At 41.6% G+C, this 20486-nt stretch overlaps 1 protein-coding gene across 1 annotated transcript in view; it reads left to right on the forward strand.

Moving 5' to 3' along the window:
- The first annotated feature begins 3105 nt into the window (after positions 1-3105).
- Positions 3106-20486, forward strand: part of HAVCR1 (hepatitis A virus cellular receptor 1) — a 28577-nt gene continuing 11196 nt past the window's right edge. The window contains exons 1-8 of the mRNA XM_037799107.1: positions 3106-3247; positions 5454-5511; positions 7549-7890; positions 10901-10984; positions 13271-13354; positions 15598-15681; positions 17438-17542; positions 18878-18982. Of these exons, the coding sequence (XP_037655035.1) occupies positions 5466-5511; positions 7549-7890; positions 10901-10984; positions 13271-13354; positions 15598-15681; positions 17438-17542; positions 18878-18982 (850 nt within the window). The 5' untranslated portion in view covers positions 3106-3247; positions 5454-5465. The remainder of the gene's footprint in view (positions 3248-5453; positions 5512-7548; positions 7891-10900; positions 10985-13270; positions 13355-15597; positions 15682-17437; positions 17543-18877; positions 18983-20486) is intronic.

A 20486-nucleotide genomic window follows, 5' to 3' on the forward strand; every position in this document is an offset into this window, starting at 1 on the left:
CAACCTGGGAAGGTGGGCAGCTTTTAGAGTTTGGACTTTGTCCTGAAGGCATGGGGAAACCATCAAATGTTTTTAATGAAGAGAGGCACTTAATTGTTTTATTTAGAGATAACCAAGAATACAAAACAACAACAACAAAAACTATTTTGCTTACTCCTCTGCTGTAGCCTGCAGCTGCAGGTAATTGGAGAACAAAATCAGCCACTTGGGATGGTCTCACTTTCATGACCCCTACCTCAGTGGCTCTTTAGTGCAGTCGGACTAAATGCATTAGTCTCTAGTCCATTTGCTCTCCTAGAACTCACCTCAAATACCAAAAACCTCTTCCCCATCCTCACTGTCCTCTGATGACTGAGCTTCCTACTTGACCGAGAAAGCCATCAACCGAGAGCTTCCCCAGACATACCCACTCATCGTGTGCACCCCCATACTACCCCTGTTCATGTTTAAGCCGAACCCTCTAATTCAGTATGCGATTCCAACACTCCATTGCTCTGGCAGATTCTGCCTTTCCCAAATCAGTTTTTCTCACTTCACACAATCATCTCTGAGCATACAAATGTGAGGTTACTTTTACCAACTTAAAAAAATGTTCTCTTGAACCCAGTCCCCAACGACCCCCTCCATTTCCTTGCTCTCTTTGTTGCAAAACCCTTGAAAAAGTTCCCTGCCTCTGATTCTTTCCTGATTTTATCTTTCCTTGTAAACTTTTTATTGAAGTATAATTATGGAAAAACGATCACCCAACTACTCTTCACCGAAATTGCTTTTGTCAAGGTTTCTAATGATGTCCAGGATGCTCAGACCTACCTATGGCCAAATCCCCTCCCTTGTTTTACTTGACCCATCCATTAGCAGCATTTGACTCATGATCCCCTGTTCTCTGATGCATTTGCTTCACTTGGCTTCCAGGACCCCATTTACTTTTATGCTTTCTCCCTAACTCACTGGTTTGCTTCTACTCACTCCTGTGTTTGTACCTCTTCTACCTCAACCTTTTAACCTTGGGATGCCCCAGGGCTTAGAATTTAACTACTCTCATTCCCTTGAGGATCTCCTCCGGGCTCATGACTTTAAATACCATTTTCACACTAATGATTCCTAACTGTGACTCTTTAGCCTAGACCCCTCTCCTGAACTCCAGCCGTCTCCACTTGGGTGTTCAAGACATCTCAAACTAAATGTGTCCAAAACCCAGAGTATTTCCTTCAAATCCCTTGTTACGTGCAGCTCTTCTCACCTCCATCTCAGTTGGTGGCACCTCCAGTCCTTTCAGTTGCTCTAGACTCCTCCTTTCACACCCCATAGGAAATCCTATTTGCTCTGCCTTCCAAACATCCAGAATCTGAACACTTTCATATCACCTCCACTGCTGTCCCCTTTCTCTTGTGGATTAGTGCTTAGTTTCCTGACAGAGCTTTGTGTTTCTCAACCTGGCAGTCACAGCGATCCTCCTAAAAGGTAAGCGGGAGCCTGCCACATCTGCGCCCCTGCTGTGGCGCTCCTTTTTGATGGTGTGTGAAAGCTGAAGTCTTCACAAAGGGTGATCTGCTCTCTCCCCCTTGCCCCTCACCCTGTTCCAACCATGCCAGCCTCTTCCCTGTTCAGTGAACAATCAGACATCCTTCCATTTTAGCGCCCTTGCCCTCCCTGCACCCTCTTCATGGAAAACTCTTTCTGGCTTGCCTCACTACTCATATGCTTAGTCTTTGCTCAGTTTTCACCTTCTCAGTGACACCCTATTCAAACTTGACCACCTTATTTAAAATTATGACAGTAGTATAGTTCAAATTAAAAAGTAAAAATCCACTAAGCTGCCTGGTTGGAAATCTTCAAGACCCAAAGGAGGCTCTCTTGGGAGATTTGATGGGCTTATGTCAGAAAATCCAGTCGTATGGAATTGTACAGCTATTTAACATCTCAGAGCCTTGGTTCCATGTCCTGGACACTTGTTTCCTTGCTCCCTGCCTTGGCTCTTGCTCGTCATCTCCTCAACTTAAAATTCCTCCGCCCCTCCTCCCATTCTTCTCCAAGGATAAATCTCACGTCACTTTTTTTTTTTTTTAAGAATTTCCCAAAACCCAGTCAAAATGAATGGTCTCTCCCCCTGCCTTGCTGCTGCCATTTGTTTACCTATCAATCAGTATCTACTGGGTACCTTACATGGTTCCAGGGATAGTGCAGAGAACAAGAGGGAAGAGCTCTGCCTTAAAGGAGTTTATTCCTAGAGTTGTAGTGCCCAATACAGTGGCCACAGGTGGTATATAAATTTAAATAACATTTTAGTTCCTCAGGCACACTAGCCAGAGTTCAGGCGCTCAGCAGTCACAGGTGGCTAGTGGCTGCTGCATTGCACTGCACCTGTATGGAGTAGCTCCATCATCACAGAGTTCTAGAGGGAAAAGAGAGGCTCCACATACACACACACAGATAAACACAGAAAGGGGAAATGGAGTAATAAGTGCAGTGTAGATAATTCAAATAGGGGAATGTAGAATGGTTGGCTATTTAGATAGAGGGACCCGAGGGATGTCTGAGGAGGTTACATTTAAGCAGGGCTCAGAATGAAAAGAAGGAGAAACGTGAAAATGGTTGGGTGAAAGAATGAATGGGCATCTAGGCAGAAGGCACCACTAGGTAAAAGGCCCTAAGGTGGAGACAAATTTGAAAGAAACCAGAGTGGCTGGAGCCTTGTGGACGGAGAGGGTGGTGTAAGAAGATATCTGAGAGGTAGGCAGGGGCCAAATCATCAGGGCTTTGCAAACCTGGTTTGAGTTTTAAATTCAGGCCCTGGGCCCTCACCCCACCCCTGCCCTTCGAAATTTTGCGATAGAGCCACCGCCCCCTCACCCCACCCTAGGAATCTTGCAGGTCTGCAGTAAGCCACAGCCCCCACCCTAGGAACCCTGCAGGTCTGCAATAAGCCACCACCCTCACTCTTAGGAATCCTGAACATTAAAATTTTAAACTTTCCTCCTCCCAATCCCCTGCTTTCAAACCAGCCAATGGATACTTGCCAGCTACTCCCTTTCCCCAAAGTAGCCACTGAGAAACTGCTATACCTAGACCTGCCAGCCTCCCCTTCCCTGGACAAAGAACTTCCCACCAACCATCCTTTATAAGCCCTTCTGTCCCCTTGGCTCGGGGCTGTCGCCATTTTCTTAGGCTTCGGCCTGCCTGTGCACAGCCGGACAATAAAACTCTTTTTGATCGAGTTTTCATCTCTTCTCTATTGAAAAACCTAACGGTAAGGAGTTTGAATTTTTCTTTTTTTCCTGAAAGGAGCACAGGAGGGTTCTGAGAGAGAGGGAGAGATGCGTGTGTAGGGGGTGGGGTGCACGACGTGGTCAGATGAAATATTTACCATTTAGCTCATTCTGCCTGACGTAACTAGTTAGTTGCTTATTTACCTGTGACTCTGCCAGATTGTACAATCCTGGATATTTCTCATCCTTAGTATCTTAAGTCATGCCATGTTAACCTCAGCATATTTGTAATAATTGTGGTAGAATTAAATTAAATTTTAAAAAAAGTCCTGTCACTGACTTACCAGGCTTCGGCCCCATCTTTTGAGTGTAGTAAAACTAGCCATAAGATACTCTGCCTCCCAAATAAATAAGGCATGACCTAATTCTATATGAACCATTTCAGAATTTGTCCCCCAACCTATGATGGTGGTGGTGGTCAATGGTGTCCCCTCCAAGCATATAAAGGTGAATAACATGATAGCAGGTATCTGGAAAGGAAAATGTGCTTATTCCTGGGTAGAACTTATCTCGTTACCTAGCTGAATTGGCGAGTATGGAGAAAGTTTGGTACTGTTGAAGGGCTATTAAGAATCATATGGACCAACCTGTTCCTTTTATGGAAGAGTTGAATTTTAGCAAATAGGCTGTGTGAATGCCCAGTGACAGGAGGGAGCTTTTGAGTTTAAGGAACTGGGAGAAGACCTAAGGTAGGGGCCTCCCCCCGGCTGAGGCCATGTCACTGAAGCTGGCTGGGCAGGGCTAGGGCAGGCTGGAGAACTCAAGCGCTGTCTAAGGGATGGGGTGCTATGGGCCCTGTGTTGCTGGACCTCCTAACTTTATTTCACGAAAAGCCAAAAATCTGCATTGTCATGTGCACTCCCTGGGTTTTTTAATTTTGGCGATTAATCAGGAAATACAATTTTTAAACAAAAGTGTGTCTGCAGGTCAGACATAATCTTTGGGCCACCAGTTTGCAGCATCAGGCTTCGGGCCTTTTTCCAGTACAGAGGCTGCTAGAGTCTGGGGTTCCCAGGACTGGCGGTGACTGTCATGGGTCAAAACAACATTGGAGTAGGACAGAAATGTGCAGCTTTGCCTTCCTGGGAGGGAGTTACAGAATCTTGAGACCAGAAGGGGAGTTAATGAAGTACCAGGCAGGCTTAGTCGTGTTTGCGGTGTTTAATGATTAAGAGCAAAATTCAGAAGGCCCGGTGAGGGATCTAGACTCACGTAATCTCTCTAAACTCAGCTTCCTCCTTCGGCAAGGGGTTGATAGCAGCATCTGCCTCAGAGCTTCTGTAAGGATTAAATGCACATGAGAGCTAGACACAGCACCTGCTACACAGTAAATTCTCCCTCCATCTTACCTAATATTATAAATGCATATTTAGGTGTAATTCTCAAAGTTCTCCCATGGCCTGTTTGCTCACACTAACAATCCTTTGGGGAAGCAATGAGTAATTTTAGTCCTATTTTACAAAGGAGGAACTCAAGGCTTGGGGGGGTGTGGGTGGGGATGGGGTGCAGTGACTCCCAGTGTGACTGGCAGAGCTGAGATTTGAACCCAAGTCTCTGGACACTATGCTTCTGACATTGCCTCACATCTCTGAGGAGGATATGTAATCTGAGTCATTGCACCTGGCAGCATGGCTGGTTAGGCACGGTGATTCACGTTCTTGCTCAATTCTCCTTGTTAATGGTGAATTTAGCAGAATGACTGGTTGAGGCTGGGACTAAACTTTCTGGCCATGTGGCAGGAAGAATCCGGGCCCCACCAAAGGCCAGTTGACTGTCATCCTCAAGGCCAAGGGGAAGTACACCTCTGCCATTAGAAGGCTGGTCTTGGCTCTGCTTTTTGGCCACTGCACCCCACTGTTAGTCTTTGTCTCCAGTCTTCTTCCTGTTTGTTTCCCTATTTCCTGTGTCGGACCCAGGAGTTGGGTTGGACACTGGGTGGGGAAGCAACTGGGATAGAAGGAAGGGCCTGCTTCTCAGGACTGCTCTCCTCATCTGTTGGAATCAGAGCCCTCAGCCGCCAGGAGCTAACAGAGCCCTGAAGCCCTGTGCGTGGTCTTCTGCCATCCTCAGCACAGCGGGCTCATGTGATTTGCTCAGACAGGGTGAAAGGAGAAGTTCAAATCTGGAAATTAAGACTTGTTCCATACTATCCGGTACCAGCTGGTCTGTCTTCTCACTTTCCTTCAGGCTGATACCACGATGCATACCCAGGTGATCATTGCAGGTCTCTTAGTGCTTCTCACAGGTAAGTGAGGAGGTGGGCTGGGGGTTTGAAAGCCCCCAGGATGGGGGAGTGGCTCAGGGGCTGGGTAGGGGTGTGGGGGAAGGAAGATATTCCTTGGGCTTTGTTGGAAGATGATGGGATAATTAGGGAGCAAAGACCCAGGCTGAAATCTTACTCCAAAGAAATTGCTTAAGCAATCTGTAATGTTATGAATTACAAAACCCCAGGGCTAGGAGAACAAGGCAAGATGCAGAACAGTGTGTAATGTGTCACATGCTGCCATTTATGTTTAAATGAAAAAGGGGTGGGCAGAGAGTTGTGGATGCATAGACTGCCTCTCAATTATACGTAAGAAATGTTGACAGTGGTTAGCCCTGGGTGGGAAGTGGTGGGGAGAGGAAACAGTGGTGAGGGGAAGATGGGAGACTAGTCCTGCTGTACTTTCGGTGCCTTTTGAAGTTAGGTTTGTTCTTTTTTTTAAACCACACGCAATTATTTCTTTTAAAATAAATATTATAATTAAAAAGAAATTCCATGTGATTGGGGAAAACCCCAAATAATACCCATACCCCAAATTTTAATAACTAGTAATCTCTAGAGAGTTGGATTGGGGGACAGTTCAATTTTTCTTCATAATTCTATAATATTTTAATTTTTCTGATTAGTGTGTATTACTTTAATCATCAGAAAAATAGTTTTCAGCAAAATTAAATACTATACACGTTCTGGTGAAAAATATAATCTTATTTTATGTAACATTGAACATTTTTTTCCCCATGCATTTCCCAAACTCACAGCCCAGTATGAAACACGATTAGTTATTGAATCTTAGATTTCTTTTAAGGGCCACTTTGCATTTGGCAACATAGAGTTTTTATGCTATTAGCCAAGGAGATAGTTTTGATTTTTTTGTCTTAGGAGCACAGTTTAGTACTTGATCAAATATTCTCCTGTTCTCTGGTTATTTCTTCTGATAAGCATGCCTTGCTCAGTTGCTGGGCCATCATCAACTTGTGAGAAGGAACCCCTGCTTGGATTCTTTTCAGCCAATCCTAAAGCCCACGACAAATCTCAGCCCCCCGTGGAGGTATTATAAACCCATTTTCTAAAAATTAATTCTAAAGAGTTTAGGAGACTTCTGCCTCCAAGCCAACAACACTTGAAACGAAATATTAGGTAGCAGGGGTTAGAAAGGAGGTGATTTCATTTGCAGCAGCTTTTAATTGCAGTAAAAAGATTTAAATGCATAGGAATGTTATTTTTTTTTTATTAGAGACATTGTAGGTTTACAGAAAAATCATGCATAAAATACAGAGTTCCCATATTCCACTCTGTCATTAACACCTTGCATTGGTGTGGTTCATTTGTTACAATTCATGAAAGAACATTTTTATAATTCTACTGTTAACTATAGTCCATTGTTTACAGTAGGGTTCACTGTGCGTGTTGTACAGTCCTATGCTTGATTCTAGTAACATATATACAACCTATTATTTTTAATGTATTTCAACTGATAAATATATTGGTCTCTGGGAGACTAGAGCAGGAGGGAGACTTCTCACTGAAAATAAGAACAAAAAACCATGTGCTATGTATTACCTATATAAAAATCAACAAGCAGATACCTGACCAAAATAAAGGGTGAAATATACTCTCCTGTAGTACTGAAGTGTCATTTGGCTCAAACCTTTTGGAAAACAATACTCATCGAAGGACTGAAAACATTCCTGCCTTTTATCCTAATCGTATCTCTCTTAGAAATCTATCCTATTAGGAAACAATCCTAAATACAGAAAAAGTTTTATGCAGAAAAATTTGTGGAGTTCTTTATAATGGTAAAAATGGGAAACAATCTGAATATCTTATGGTACAATGAATTGTTTTATCCGTAAATTAAAAATAATGCTGATGAAGAGTGGGCTAAATAGAAAAACACTTAGAATACGCGATTTTAAAAATTCAAGCTATAAAATCATACGATTATAAACCAAATAAACCATACAAAGAAAAAGTGAAAACATAAAGCCCTCCGTCTGTTTCGCTTCTCTTTATTTGCAGGTGCTGTTGTTTCTTACCCACAAGTGAGAGGAGTGGTGGGTCAGTCTGTGACACTGCCCTGCACCTACCCGGTGATTAATGGAGATATTCATACCATGTGTTGGGGCCGAGCGGGATGTTCTCAGAGCGGATGCATGCATGAAATCATCCGGACGAACGGAGTCCACGCCATCTTTCAGAGGCACGAGCGTTATCAGCTAAAGGGAAAAATTCCGGAAGGGAATGTGTCTTTGACCATACAGGATGCAAACCAGATCGACACTGGTCTGTATTGTTGCCGTGTTGAATACAGGGGTTGGTTTAATGATAGGAAACTCACACTGTCATTGGAGATTAGACCAGGTAAGCTTGAGTCTTCCTTTGATCATTTCTTGCATGTTAACTAAGATACAGTGTTATCTGTCTGGTAGTAATTTTCTCTTTTTCCTTTAGTAGGGCAAGGGCAGGCCCTCTAATCTTGTTTTCCAATAATTCTTGCTCTTGGAAAATAGAATAACTTTGATTTATGTGGGTAAAGTGTTAAGAGCAACCTTGATTCAAGGCCATAGGGCTAGAGGATATTCACAGGCAGTAAATGCTCTCCTAAAGCCATGCTTCAAACACGCTCGTTGGCACATAAAAGGGCACTCCCTTTTCCATAGTGAAATATAGTGAATATTTTTATCAAGCTGAATTTATTCACCTTAAAGAACTTCCCCCTTTTCTGAGATTGTCTTAGAAAATGTAAAAATGTCCTTTCTTCACATTTTAAAACTATTGAGAAAAGTTCAAACATAAATGAAGAGAATATAATAGAATGTGTGGGTATATCACCTAGTCTTAATTGTCAGCTTGATCCTGTTGAGCCGCATGCATTGCATAAGCACATATAGCTCCACCCCACCCCCTTTCCAACCCTGTTTTTTTGTTTTGTTCTGTTTTTTAGTGTTTTTTAGCAATAACACCCTGGGCTTTTTGAAGCATATTTCACATCATATCACAATGATTACTCTTTAAAAAATAAAATATTCTTATATTGCAATATTAAATGTTTGCATCCCAATAACTGTTCATCAGTTGCTTTTAAGAAGTTCACAAAATCCAAAAATATGGGACATTAAATTTTTCCATTTTGATATGGACATCCTAGTTTTCCTTACCATTTGATGAAAGGAGTAGGTTCTTAAAGATTTCCTGGTTTCTGGTGCTGTTTCCTGATGACTGTCCTTCCACTAAGATCTCACATTGGCAATAGAACCCAACACATGTGGGCTTAATTAATTTAGCGCACTCTTTCTCTCCCTCTCTCTCTCTCTCCCTCTCTTTCTCTGTCTCTCTCTCTCTCTTCAATTAAGAAGACGAGGCCCTCCTGGGACTTTATTTTGAAATCTCCTAGCTTTTGGTTCTGGCTTTTTTCCCTTAAAAAGTCAAGCCAGATGAGATCAGTTCTGATGGGGAAACAGCTGTCTCTGTAAACTATCTGGGAGACAGTTTAGGGAAGCTGCCAAAAGAAGAGAGGGATCCAATACGCTAGAAGGAAGAGGCAGCAGGTGGAGAACAAAGAGATAATATGGCTATGATGACAACTTTCTTGGAGCTACAAAATTATATTATTATTGACCTGGCTGAAATTTTGTAACGGCATAGAGAAATTGGCAGGAGACTTTTATTTTATGGCTTAGAAATTCTTTGAGAGGTGGACATTTATAAAACCACTGTTGGGTCCACTTGGAGGTGGGTACATAACTGAGCCAAAGAGACTCAGACTTACCTTCAATAACCAAATCTTTGCTTAAATTTTCTTGCAGTTTTTGTAGGATGAGCTTACTTTTCAACCCTCTGATATTAAAGGTTTTCCTCCTCAGCTGTTTCTACTCTTGAAATTTCTCAAACTTTGAACTTTCTTCCTGAGGGAAAGATTTATTGGTGAGGAAGAAAAGTTCATGAGCTAATTTAGTTTCTGCTTCCTCATTATGATCTTTCGACTAGATTTTTTTGTGTGCTTGCTCTTTTTTCTCCAGATCAGATTTTAAACTGTGGAGGGAGGAGGCAGGATTGTAGTTTTCTTAAAAGTCTCTGACTGTGTGTTAGACCAGCGTCATCAGACTATAGTCTGGGGCCAAATCAAGCTGATCATCTGTTTCGAAAATAAAGTTTTTTTGGAACATAGCCACAGCCATAAATTTACATATTGTCTATGGCTCTCTTTCACACTACTATAGGCAGAGTAGTTACCACTGAGAGCACAGGATGCCCAAAGCCTAAAGTATTTATTATCTGGCCCTTTACAGAAAAAGTTTGCTGATCTTACCTTTTGACTAATGCCTTGTACATAATAGGCATTCACAAATAATTGTGGGAAAATACTGGTTTTCTTCCTCACGGCAAAAAGTAGCTAGATCCCTTATTAAATTGTATCCCTCAGAAAGGAGTGTTTTCAAACCAATTGCCCCCTCTTCAAGAGAGTTGAGGTTTTATTTTATAGTTAGTAGAGTTGGGACTTAAGGAATCTTCTTGGAGGAAAAAAAATGTACCTGGTGAGAAAAAAAAAATGCATTATTCTTGATTCGTTCTTTCAGTGACTCTTTTGTGTCAGGCACCATGTTTGTGCTAAACTCAAGTTCTGCCTCTCTGTCTGGATAGCTCTGAGACCTCTGGGGTTGTTTGGATTCCTGTTCCACTTCTGACTCTGGAAGGATTCAAAGTTATTACCGCTTGTAAATTATCTCTTAGGTGGGAAGGAAATTTAGAAGGTCTAGGCCCACCCTCCAGTGAAATGTATATATTCTATCTGCGTTGGCTCTCATGTGTGATCTAGCAGAGGCTGATGGATGCCAATTAGCCTAAAATTCTAGTTATTCCACATCAACGCTTAGTTAAGATCCGAGTCCATTGTGTGGGTACTTGCAGGACTGACTCCACTGAATCATCTTTATTATATTTGGTAACCAGTGTAAAAGGAACCACTGACTTAGTCAATTGCCACAAAGAGGAGGACAAAGAACAACTGATCCTCCAGGCTCTACATACCGTCCCTAACTTACAGTGATGTTTATGAAGATACATCAATCCGATATGCATAGCAGGTCTTTTCAAAGTGCTTCTGTGCAAATATGAGGTATCATTTCTCATCTAGAATCTCCCCAAATACATCTCTTTCAGTGCAGATGTTTCCTTTTTGTGAGCTTGTCTTCAAGCCTGCCCTTGTCACAGATTCTAGTTGACCAATGACAAGAACTCTTGAGTTCAAGAGGTAAATGCTCAGTTCTCCTTGGGGAAAGTCAATGATTTTGTTGGTGTACAGAACCAGCATGAGATTCTGGTTTCTGGCTGCTTGATTAATCCTAGCTTTCATGTTAATTTCTAACTCTAGCCTCCGTTACCAATGTTCCAACATCACCTAAGGTCTCTACCTCTGCTCCTCCAACGCCAGCACTGACGCAGAGCCACAAACCAGGTAAAAGAGACCTGTTTCTGAGCCCTTAGAAAGGATATCAAGGTTTCTGGTCCTGTTTCCTGATGACTATCCTTCCACTAAGATCTCACATTGGCAATAGAACCCAACACATGTGGGCTTAATTAATTTAGCGCACTCTCCTCTCTCTCTCTCTCTCTCTCCCCCCTTTCTCTCCCTCTCTCTCTCCCCCCCCCCCCTCTCTCTCTCTCTCTCTCTCTCTCTCTCTCTCTCTCCCTCTCTTTCTCTCTCTCTCTCTCTGCAATTAAGAGGAAGAGGCCCTCCTGGGACTTTATTTTGAAATCTCCTAGCTATTGGTTTCAGCTTTTTTCCCTTAAAAAGTCAAGCCAGATGAGATCAGTTCTGATGGGGAAACAGCTGTCTCTGTAAACTATCTGAGAGACAGTTTAGGGAAGCTGCCAAAAGAAGAGAGGGATCCAATACCTAGAAGGAAGAGGCAGCAGGTGGAGAACAAAGAGATAATATGGCTATGATGACAACTTTCTTGGAGCTACAAAATTATTATATTATTATTGAGCTGGCTGAAATTTTGTAACGGCATAGAGAAATTGGCAGGAGACTTTTATTTTATGGCTTAGAAATTCTTTGAGAGGTGGACATTTATAAAACCACTGTTGGGTCCACTTGGAGGTGGGTACATAACTGAGCCAAAGAGACTCAGACTTACCTTCAATAACCAAATCTTTGCTTAAATTTTCTTGCAGTTTTCGTAGGATGAGCTTACTTTTCAACCCTCTGATATTAAAGGTTTTCCTCCTCAGCTGTTTCTACTCTTGAAATTTCTCAAACTTTGTACTTTCTTCCTGAGGGAAAGATTTACTGGTGAGGAAGAAAAGTTCATGAGCTAATTTAGTTTCTGCTTCCTCATTATGATCTTTTGACTAGATTTTTTTGTGTGCTTGCTCTTTTTTCTCCAGATCAGATTTTAAACTGTGGAGGGAGGAGGCAGGATTGTAGTTTTCTTAAAAGTCTCTGACTGTGTGTTAGACCAGCATCATCAGACTATAGTCTGGGGCCAAATCAGGCTGATCATCTGTTTTGAAAATAAAGTTTTTTTGGAACATAGCCACAGCCATAAATTTACATATTGTCTATGGCTTTCTTTCACACTACTATAGGCAGAGTAGTTACCACTGAGAGCACAGGATGCCCAAAGCCTGAAGTATTTATTATCTGGCCCTTTACAGAAAACGTTTGCTGATCTTACCTTTTGACTAATGTCTTGTACATAATAGGCATTCACAAATAATTGTGGGAAAATACTGGTTTTCTTCCTCACGGCAAAAAGTAGCTAGATCCCTTATTAAATTGTATCCCTCAGAAAGGAGTGTTTTCAAACCAATTGCCCCCTCTTCAAGAGAGTTGAGGTTTTATTTTATAGTTAGTAGAGTTGGGACTTAAGGAATCTTCTTGGAGGAAAAAAAATGTACCTGGTGAGAAAAAAAAATGCATTATTCTTGATTCATTCTTTCAGTGACTCTTTTGTGTCAGTCACTGTGTTTGTGCTAAACTCAAGTTCTGCCTCTCTGTTTGGATAGCTCTGAGACCTCTGGGGTTGTTTGGATTTCTGTTCCACTTCTGACTCTGGAAGGATTCAAAGTTATTACCGCTTGTAAATTATCTCTTAGGTGGGAAGGAAATTTAGAAGGTCTAGGCCCACCCTCCAGTGAAATGTATATATTCTATCTGCGTTGGCTCTCATGTGTGATCTAGCACAGGCTGATGGATGCCAATTAGCCTAAAATTCTAGTTATTCCACATCAACGCTTAGTTAAGATCCGAGTCCATTGTGTGGGTACTTGCAGGACTGACTCCACTGAATCATCTTTATTATATTTGGTAACCAGTATAAAAGGAACCACTGACTTAGTCAATTGCCACAAAGAGGAGGACAAAGAACAACTGATCCTCCAGGCTCTACATACCATCCCTACCTTACAGTGATGTTTATGAAGATACATCAATCCGATATGCATAGCAGGTCTTTTCAAAGTGCTTCTGTGCAAATATGAGGTATCATTTCTCATCTAGAATCTCCCCAAATACATCTCTTTCAGTGCAGATGTTTCCTTTTTGTGAGCTTGTCTTCAAGCCTGCCCTTGTCACAGATTCTAGTTGACCAATGACAAGAACTCTTGAGTTCAAGAGGTAAATGCTCAGTTCTCCTTGGGGAAAGTCAATGATTTTGTTGGTGTACAGAACCAGCATGAGATTCTGGTTTCTGGCTGCTTGATTAATCCTAGCTTTCATGTTAATTTCTAACTCTAGCCTCCGTTACCAATGTTCCAACATCACCTAAGGTCTCTACCTCTGCTCTTCCAACGCCAGCACTGACGCAGAGCCACAAACCAGGTAAAAGAGACCTGTTTCTGAGCCCTTAGAAAGGATATCAAGGTTTCTGGTGCTGTTTCCTGATGACTATCCTTCCACTAAGATCTCACATTGGCAATAGAACCCAACACATGTGGGCTTAATTAATTTAGCGCACTCTCCTCTCTCTCTCTCTCTGTCTCTCCCCCCTTTCTCTCCCTCTCTCTCTCTCTCTCTCTCTCTCCCTCTCTCTCTCTCTGCAATTAAGAGGAAGAGGCCCTCCTGGGACTTTATTTTGAAATCTCCTAGCTATTGGTTTCGGCTTTTTTCTCTTAAAAAGTCAAGCCAGATGAGATCAGTTCTGATGGGGAAACAGCTGTCTCTGTAAACTATCTGGGAGACAGTTTAGGGAAGCTGCCAAAAGAAGAGAGGGATCCAATACCTAGAAGGAAGAGGCAGCAGGTGGAGAACAAAGAGATAATATGGCTATGATGACAACTTTCTTGGAGCTACAAAATTATTATATTATTATTGAGCTGGCTGAAATTTTGTAACGGCATGGAGAAATTGGCAGGAGACTTTTATTTTATGGCTTAGAAATTCTTTGAGAGGTGGACATTTATAAAACCACTGTTGGGTCCACTTGGAGGTGGGTACATAACTGAGCCAAAGAGACTCAGACTTACCTTCAATAACCAAATCTTTGCTTAAATTTTCTTGCAGTTTTCGTAGGATGAGCTTACTTTTCAACCCTCTGATATTAAAGGTTTTCCTTCTCAGTTCTTTCTACTCTTGAAATTTCTCAGACTTTGGACTTTCTTCCTGAGGGAAAGATTTACTGGTGAGGAAGAAAAGTTCATGAGCTAATTTAGTTTCTGCTTCCTCATTATGATCTTTCGACTAGATTTTTTTGTGTGCTTGCTCTTTTTTCTCCAGATCAGATTTTAAACTGTGGAGGGAGGAGGCAGGATGGTAGTTTTCTTAAAAGTCTCTGACTGTGTGTTAGACCAGCGTCATCAGACTATAGTCTGGGGCCAAATCAGGCTGATCATCTGTTTTGAAAATAAAGTTTTTTTGGAACATAGCCACAGCCATAAATTTACATATTGTCTATGGCTCTCTTTCACACTAGTATAGACAGAGTAGTTACCACTGAGAGCACAGGATGCCCAAAGCCTAAAGTATTTATTATCTGGCCCTTTACAGAAAAGGTTTGCTGATCTTAGCTTTTGACTAATGCCTTGTACATAATAGGCATTCACAAATAATTGTGGGAAAATACTGGTTTTCTTCCTCACGGCAAAAAGTAGCTAGATCCCTTATTAAATTGTATCCCTCAGAAAGGAGTGTTTTCAAACCAATTGCCCCCTCTTCAAGAGAGTTGAGGTTTTATTTTATAGTTAGTAGGGTTGGGACTTAAGGAATCTTCTTGGAGGAAAAAATTGTACCTGGTGAGAAAAAAAATATGCATTACTCTTGATTCATTCTTTCAGTGACTCTTTGTGTCAGTCACTGTGTTTGTGCTAAACTCAAGTTCTCCCTCTCTCTCTGGATAGCTCTGAGACCTCTGGGGTTGTTTGGATTCCTGTTCCACTTCTGATCTGGAAGGATTCAAAGTTATTACCGCTTGTAAATTATCTCTTAGGTGGGAAGGAAATTTAGAAGGTCTAGGCCCACCCTCCAGTGAAATGTATACATTCTATCTGTGCTGGCTCTCATGTGTGATCTAGCACAGGCTGATGGATGCCAATTAGCCTAAAATTCTAGTTATTCCACATCAACGCTTAGTTAAGATCCGAGTCCATTGTGTGGGTACTTGCAGGACTGACTCCACTGAATCATCTTTATTATATTTGGTAACCAGTATAAAAGGAACCACTGACTTAGTCAATTGCCACAAAGAGGAGGACAAAGAACAACTCATCCTCCAGGCTCTACATACCATCCCTACCTTACAGTGATGTTTATGAAGATACATCAATCCGATATGCATAGCAGGTCTTTTCAAAGTGCTTCTGTGCAGATATGAGGTATCATTTCTCATCTAGAATCTCCCCAAATACATCTCTTTCAGTGCAGATGTTTCCTTTTTGTGAGCTTGTCTTCAAGCCTGCCCTTGTCACAGATTCTAGTTGACCAATGACAAGAACTCTTGAGTTCAAGAGGTAAATGCTCAGTTCTCCTTGGGGAAAGTCAATGATTTTGTTGGTGTACAGAACCAGCATGAGATTCTGGTTTCTGGCTGCTTGATTAATCCTAGCTTTCATGTTAATTTCTAACTCTAGCCTCCGTTACCAATGTTCCAACATCACCTAAGGTCTCTACCTCTGCTCCTCCAACGCCAGCACTGACGCAGAGCTACAAACCAGGTAAAAGAGACCTGTTTCTGAGCCCTTAGGAAGGATATCAACTCTTCAGAGCATTGTTTTGAGGCAGAAGCACTTGGGTTCAATCCAGAGCAAGGTTTCTCATCTGGCTTCCAAGGATGAGCTTCACAGGGTCTGTGATCCCGCCGCTCCTAAATTATATGCAGTCTTTTGTATGTAGAAACATCTTCAGGGTGAAGGGACCCATAACTTTTCATCAGGCTCTCAAAAGGGGGCCATTATTAGCCAAAAACAGCCAGACCCCATACCTAGTGCTCCTAATGAGGTTGATGTGCATCTGGCCCAACTGGGCACAGGCGTATGAGTTAAAAATAGGGAATGCCAGAGAAGGAGGATTAGGCTAATTAGATTCTGTCCCCACAAGGAGCTCTGCATAAAGATCATTTAGTCCATTCTGAAGTAGGACCCTCCCCTTGAGGAAGAGACTTCAATGAAACTAACACTTACTGTGTTTCCTATGCCAGGCACCATGCTAAGTGTGTTACAAATGTCATATTACTTAATTCTTGTGACAACTCTATGCATTGTAGGAGCAATTCGACCCTATTTTGTGGTTGTGGGAATTGAGGCACAGAGTACAAGTTGCTTGTTGAAAGCCAAACAGATAGAAACTGAGCCAGGATTCAATCTCCATTACTTTTGAATTTGGGTCCTGTGCTTTTAAGTACTCAGTTGTGCCTCCTATCATGAGAACTGAACTTTACATTTGGATGATTCTTTCCGAATCTGATGTCCTCACTGAAAAAGGCTTTTTATGCAAGTACCCAGTCTTTTGGGGACGGTCATTGACTTAACGCAGTTTTGCTATTTTAGCATTCTTTAATTTATTAATGTAGCATGAAAAAGATGCTACTTTTGCAAAAGATGCTATGTTTACCGATGAAGAAGTAAACATGTATTTAAGAACTTTAAGGGTTTAGAATGTACACGTTCCTTTTTCAATTCAGGCCACATGATTCATACTTCAGATTCCTGATAGATAAGAGTTTAGATTTCAAACCAACAGAACAATAGCTTGCTATTCTGAAAACCAGTTTAGGTTCAAGCCTTCTATTTCTGGATTAAAAAGATAACTATTAGTGAGATTCTTAAAGCCCCCTAAAGCCTTTGACCTTTTGAGGTGGCTCTGGATTTTGTGGAGTGACAGAGATGTCACAAGCTTTTAGCCAGAAAAATCTGATAGAGCACATGGATTTCCCTTGGCTCCTATGGAACCATGTGTATATTTAACCAGGAGGGATCTGAAAGATTGGGTTCTGAGCTGAGTTTGGAAGAGAGGGCTTTAAGTTATAACTGGGATTTTAAAGCCATAAAAGTTCATAGGAAAAACAGGTTTGTTTTTTTTTTCCAGGCAGCTGAACACAGTGAAGAGTTTGTTGATTTTCTCAATATTGATTTAGCTTCTTAATACTTAGTTTGTGTCAGCTAAGGTGGATTAGTGGACTCAGTTTGGAGAACACGCATAAGTCACTGCACTTGGTTTAAAGCAGAGATTCAGAAGAAAAGTATTGGTTTATATATCTATGTGACCTCCTGGGAGATGGTATTAATAGAGCTTTATCCTTATCATGATAGTTTCTAACAGAGTTTGAGTTTGGAGCTGAATTTTGCAGTACAGGATGGAGGGAAACCGGAGGTGATCCAACGCAGGGACTGACATTTATCTTTATATCCATCCCATCCCTGAGCTATTTTTCTCCACAAATAGAGCACAATTCTTACATTCGTTTTGTTTCAGTGGCTACTTCACCTTTCCCAAAGCAGTCAGCAACAACCCATTTTCAGATAACCCAGGAAACAAGGATGCAACCCACCAGCTCACCAGGCCACCAGGACACATCAGGTAACTGCATGTTCTTACATGAGCACTTGGAAGCATCCAGTTTTTTGCTCAGTGCCTCTAGTACATGCTAGCTGCCAAAAATATTCAAGGAATAGTTGGATGTAAGGTTTTAGGGGCAGGGCAGAAAGAAGAACTACCTATACAGAGATTCAAAGTTGGCAAAGAAATTAAGCTCAAGGGGTCTTTTGCACACTTCTAAATTGGGTAAAGACTCTGATCATCTGATTCTCTTGTGTTGTCTTATTCTTTAAAAGAGAGGAACATCCTGTTGTAGTTTTCAGTATTAGAGGACCGTGGCAAAGCAGTTCAGAACATGAGAAAGGGTGATGTAGAAATGTGAAATCATTGAGACCATGGTAGGGAAGGGAAACCAGAGAAAGATCAATGAGAAGTAATAAGGAAAGCTCAAGTTTGGGAATTTTTGAACACGCACTTCCACTAATTTGCTCTAAAATTCTGTGGTGCTGTAAGAGAAGGGAATCATAAAGATCTTATAAAGAGGCAAGTGATCAACTCTGTAGATAAGGAAGGTGAATGGTCTAATAGAAAATAAAGGAGTGATTTGAAGAAAGAAAGGGAAAAATAGTCCTGTATTGGAGAGTTCTTCGTGGGAGCTTTTTGGTGGGCAAGGAAAGATGAATTCAAGATGATGCTTGAAATCACCCCTACATAAGACTCTGAACTGCAGAAGGACCCAGGTCAGGGTGTGCTAGGGATGTTACTGAATTTGTGAATCATTCCCTAAGCAGTTGGGCAATACTGTCCACTTGAAGAGACCTCAAGAAATCAATATTGTATCTACTTTTTGTTGGTCAACATGCACATCTTCCTGGAAAGAGCTATCTATGCACATCTCTCCTGAATAAAGCAAGGGAATCCAAACTGGGATTATTGTGAAGGGAGAAAGGCAGTGCAAAATCCAGAGGTTCTGTTCCCTGAAAGTAAAATGTCACTTGTATGACTAAAATAAAAACTTAATTGGGTGTTCTACATATGATACACTGTTGTAGATTCTACAGGATTTAGGGGGAACCTAAGAATATAGAAAGTGTGAAATAATACTGCATGCTGATATACTATCCAGATAATTATCATGATAATGCGATAGTTACAGAGCAGTGCAAAGTCTCAAGGCCATCTCTGAATAAATTTCCAAGAGAGAGTTGAAAGGACTGGGTTTGGTGGGTGAGAGGCTGCCTTCAGGAGAAGACTGGGTGAAGGCTTGGTAGGAAGAGAATGATAGTCCCTGATCATTTTTGTTTTATACTATTGTTGGGGTGGGATTTTTTTCTTCACAAATAGAGCACAATTCTTACATTCTTTTTGTTTTGTTAGCTACTTCACCTTTCCCAAAGCAGCCAGCAACAACCCATTTTCAGATAACCCAGGAAACGAGAAGGACGCAACCCACCAGCTCACCAGGCCGCTGTGACACATCAGGTAACTGCATTTTCTTACATGAACACCTGGAAGCTTCCAGTTTTTTGCTCAGTGCCTCTAGTACATGCTAGCTGCCAAAAATATTCAAGGAATAGTTGGATGTCAGGTTTTAGGATCAGGGCAGAAAGAAGAGGTACCCATACAGAGATCCAAACTTGGCAAAGAAATTAAGCTCAAGAGGTCTTTTGCACAGATCTAAATTGGGTAAAGATTCTGATCATCTGACTCTCTTGTATTATCTTATTCTTTGTGCTTAAAGAGAGGCACATCCTGTTATAAGTTTCAGTATTAGAGGACCATGGCAAAGCAGTTCAGAACATGAGAAAGGGTGATGTAGAAATGTGAAATCTTTGAGACCATGGTAGGAAGGGAAACCAGAGAAAAATCAATGAGAAGTAATAAGGAAAGATCTAGTTTTGGAATTCTTGAACAGGCACTGCCATTAACTTGCTCTAAAATTCTGTGGTGCTGTAAGAGAAGGGAATCATAAAGATCTTATAAAGAGGCAAGTGATCAACTCTGTAGATAAGGAAGGTGAATGGTCTAATAGAAAATAAAGGAGTGAATTCAAGAAGGAAAGGGAAAAATAGTCCTGTATTGGAGAGTTCTCCATGGAAGCTTTTTGGCGAGCAATGGAAGATGTATTCAAGATGATGCTGGAAATCACCCCTACACATGACTGAACTGCAGCTGTGTAACTTGAACAAATGTATTTTCCTCTCTGAATCTGTTTCATCATTTGTAAAATGGAGGTAATACACTAATCTTCTAGAATGCTTGTGAAGGTTAAATGAGGTGAAGGGCTTGGGACATAGTTATAAGTGGGTAACTGATAGATGATGCTACAACTACCATGACTATTATTACATAGAACCTCTAGAATCCATATACTGGCACAGGTAACGTATCATTTGGGGGTATCCATGGCGTATCACTTTATTTTTCTAAATCAAATCCATCAGTCTTGACTCCAAACCTGTTACTGGGCTCCCTCCCTTGGGCCAATGCCTCTTGTTAAATCCAGTCCTCTGGTCCCCAGACCACACTTAACATCCACGTCATGCATTATGTCCAAGCCTTGGACCCCCGGACACACCAGGAGGCTCCCTACTGTCTTTCCAAGCTTGCACATGGGCATTTTGGGAAAGGCTGAGGCCACCAACAGCAGTACGATCTAGTTAGACCTTACTGAGATCCTGCCATTTCCCTCCAAGCAATCTTCTTCACTCTTCCCAGTTCTGGGCAGGTCCTGCATAATCTCTATTCTTTAGAAACACATAATTGGCCCCTCTTTCCTCCTGGTAGAGAAAGGTGATGCCAAATCCTTTCATTTTTCCCAGCTAGCTCTCCGTTACCCATAATGGTACATTGTGGGAGTGCCAAGTGCTGAACCCCTTTGATGCATCTCCAGAGAAAGCTGGCTTATATGTCCTTGTGTCTATACTACCTCCTAAAGGTCAAGCCTTGCAGGACGACTCCTTGTGTGACTCATTGGACTCAGGAT

Source organism: Choloepus didactylus, chromosome 11 (genome assembly GCF_015220235.1).
Source record: "Choloepus didactylus isolate mChoDid1 chromosome 11, mChoDid1.pri, whole genome shotgun sequence".
Lineage (NCBI taxonomy): Eukaryota > Metazoa > Chordata > Mammalia > Pilosa > Megalonychidae > Choloepus > Choloepus didactylus.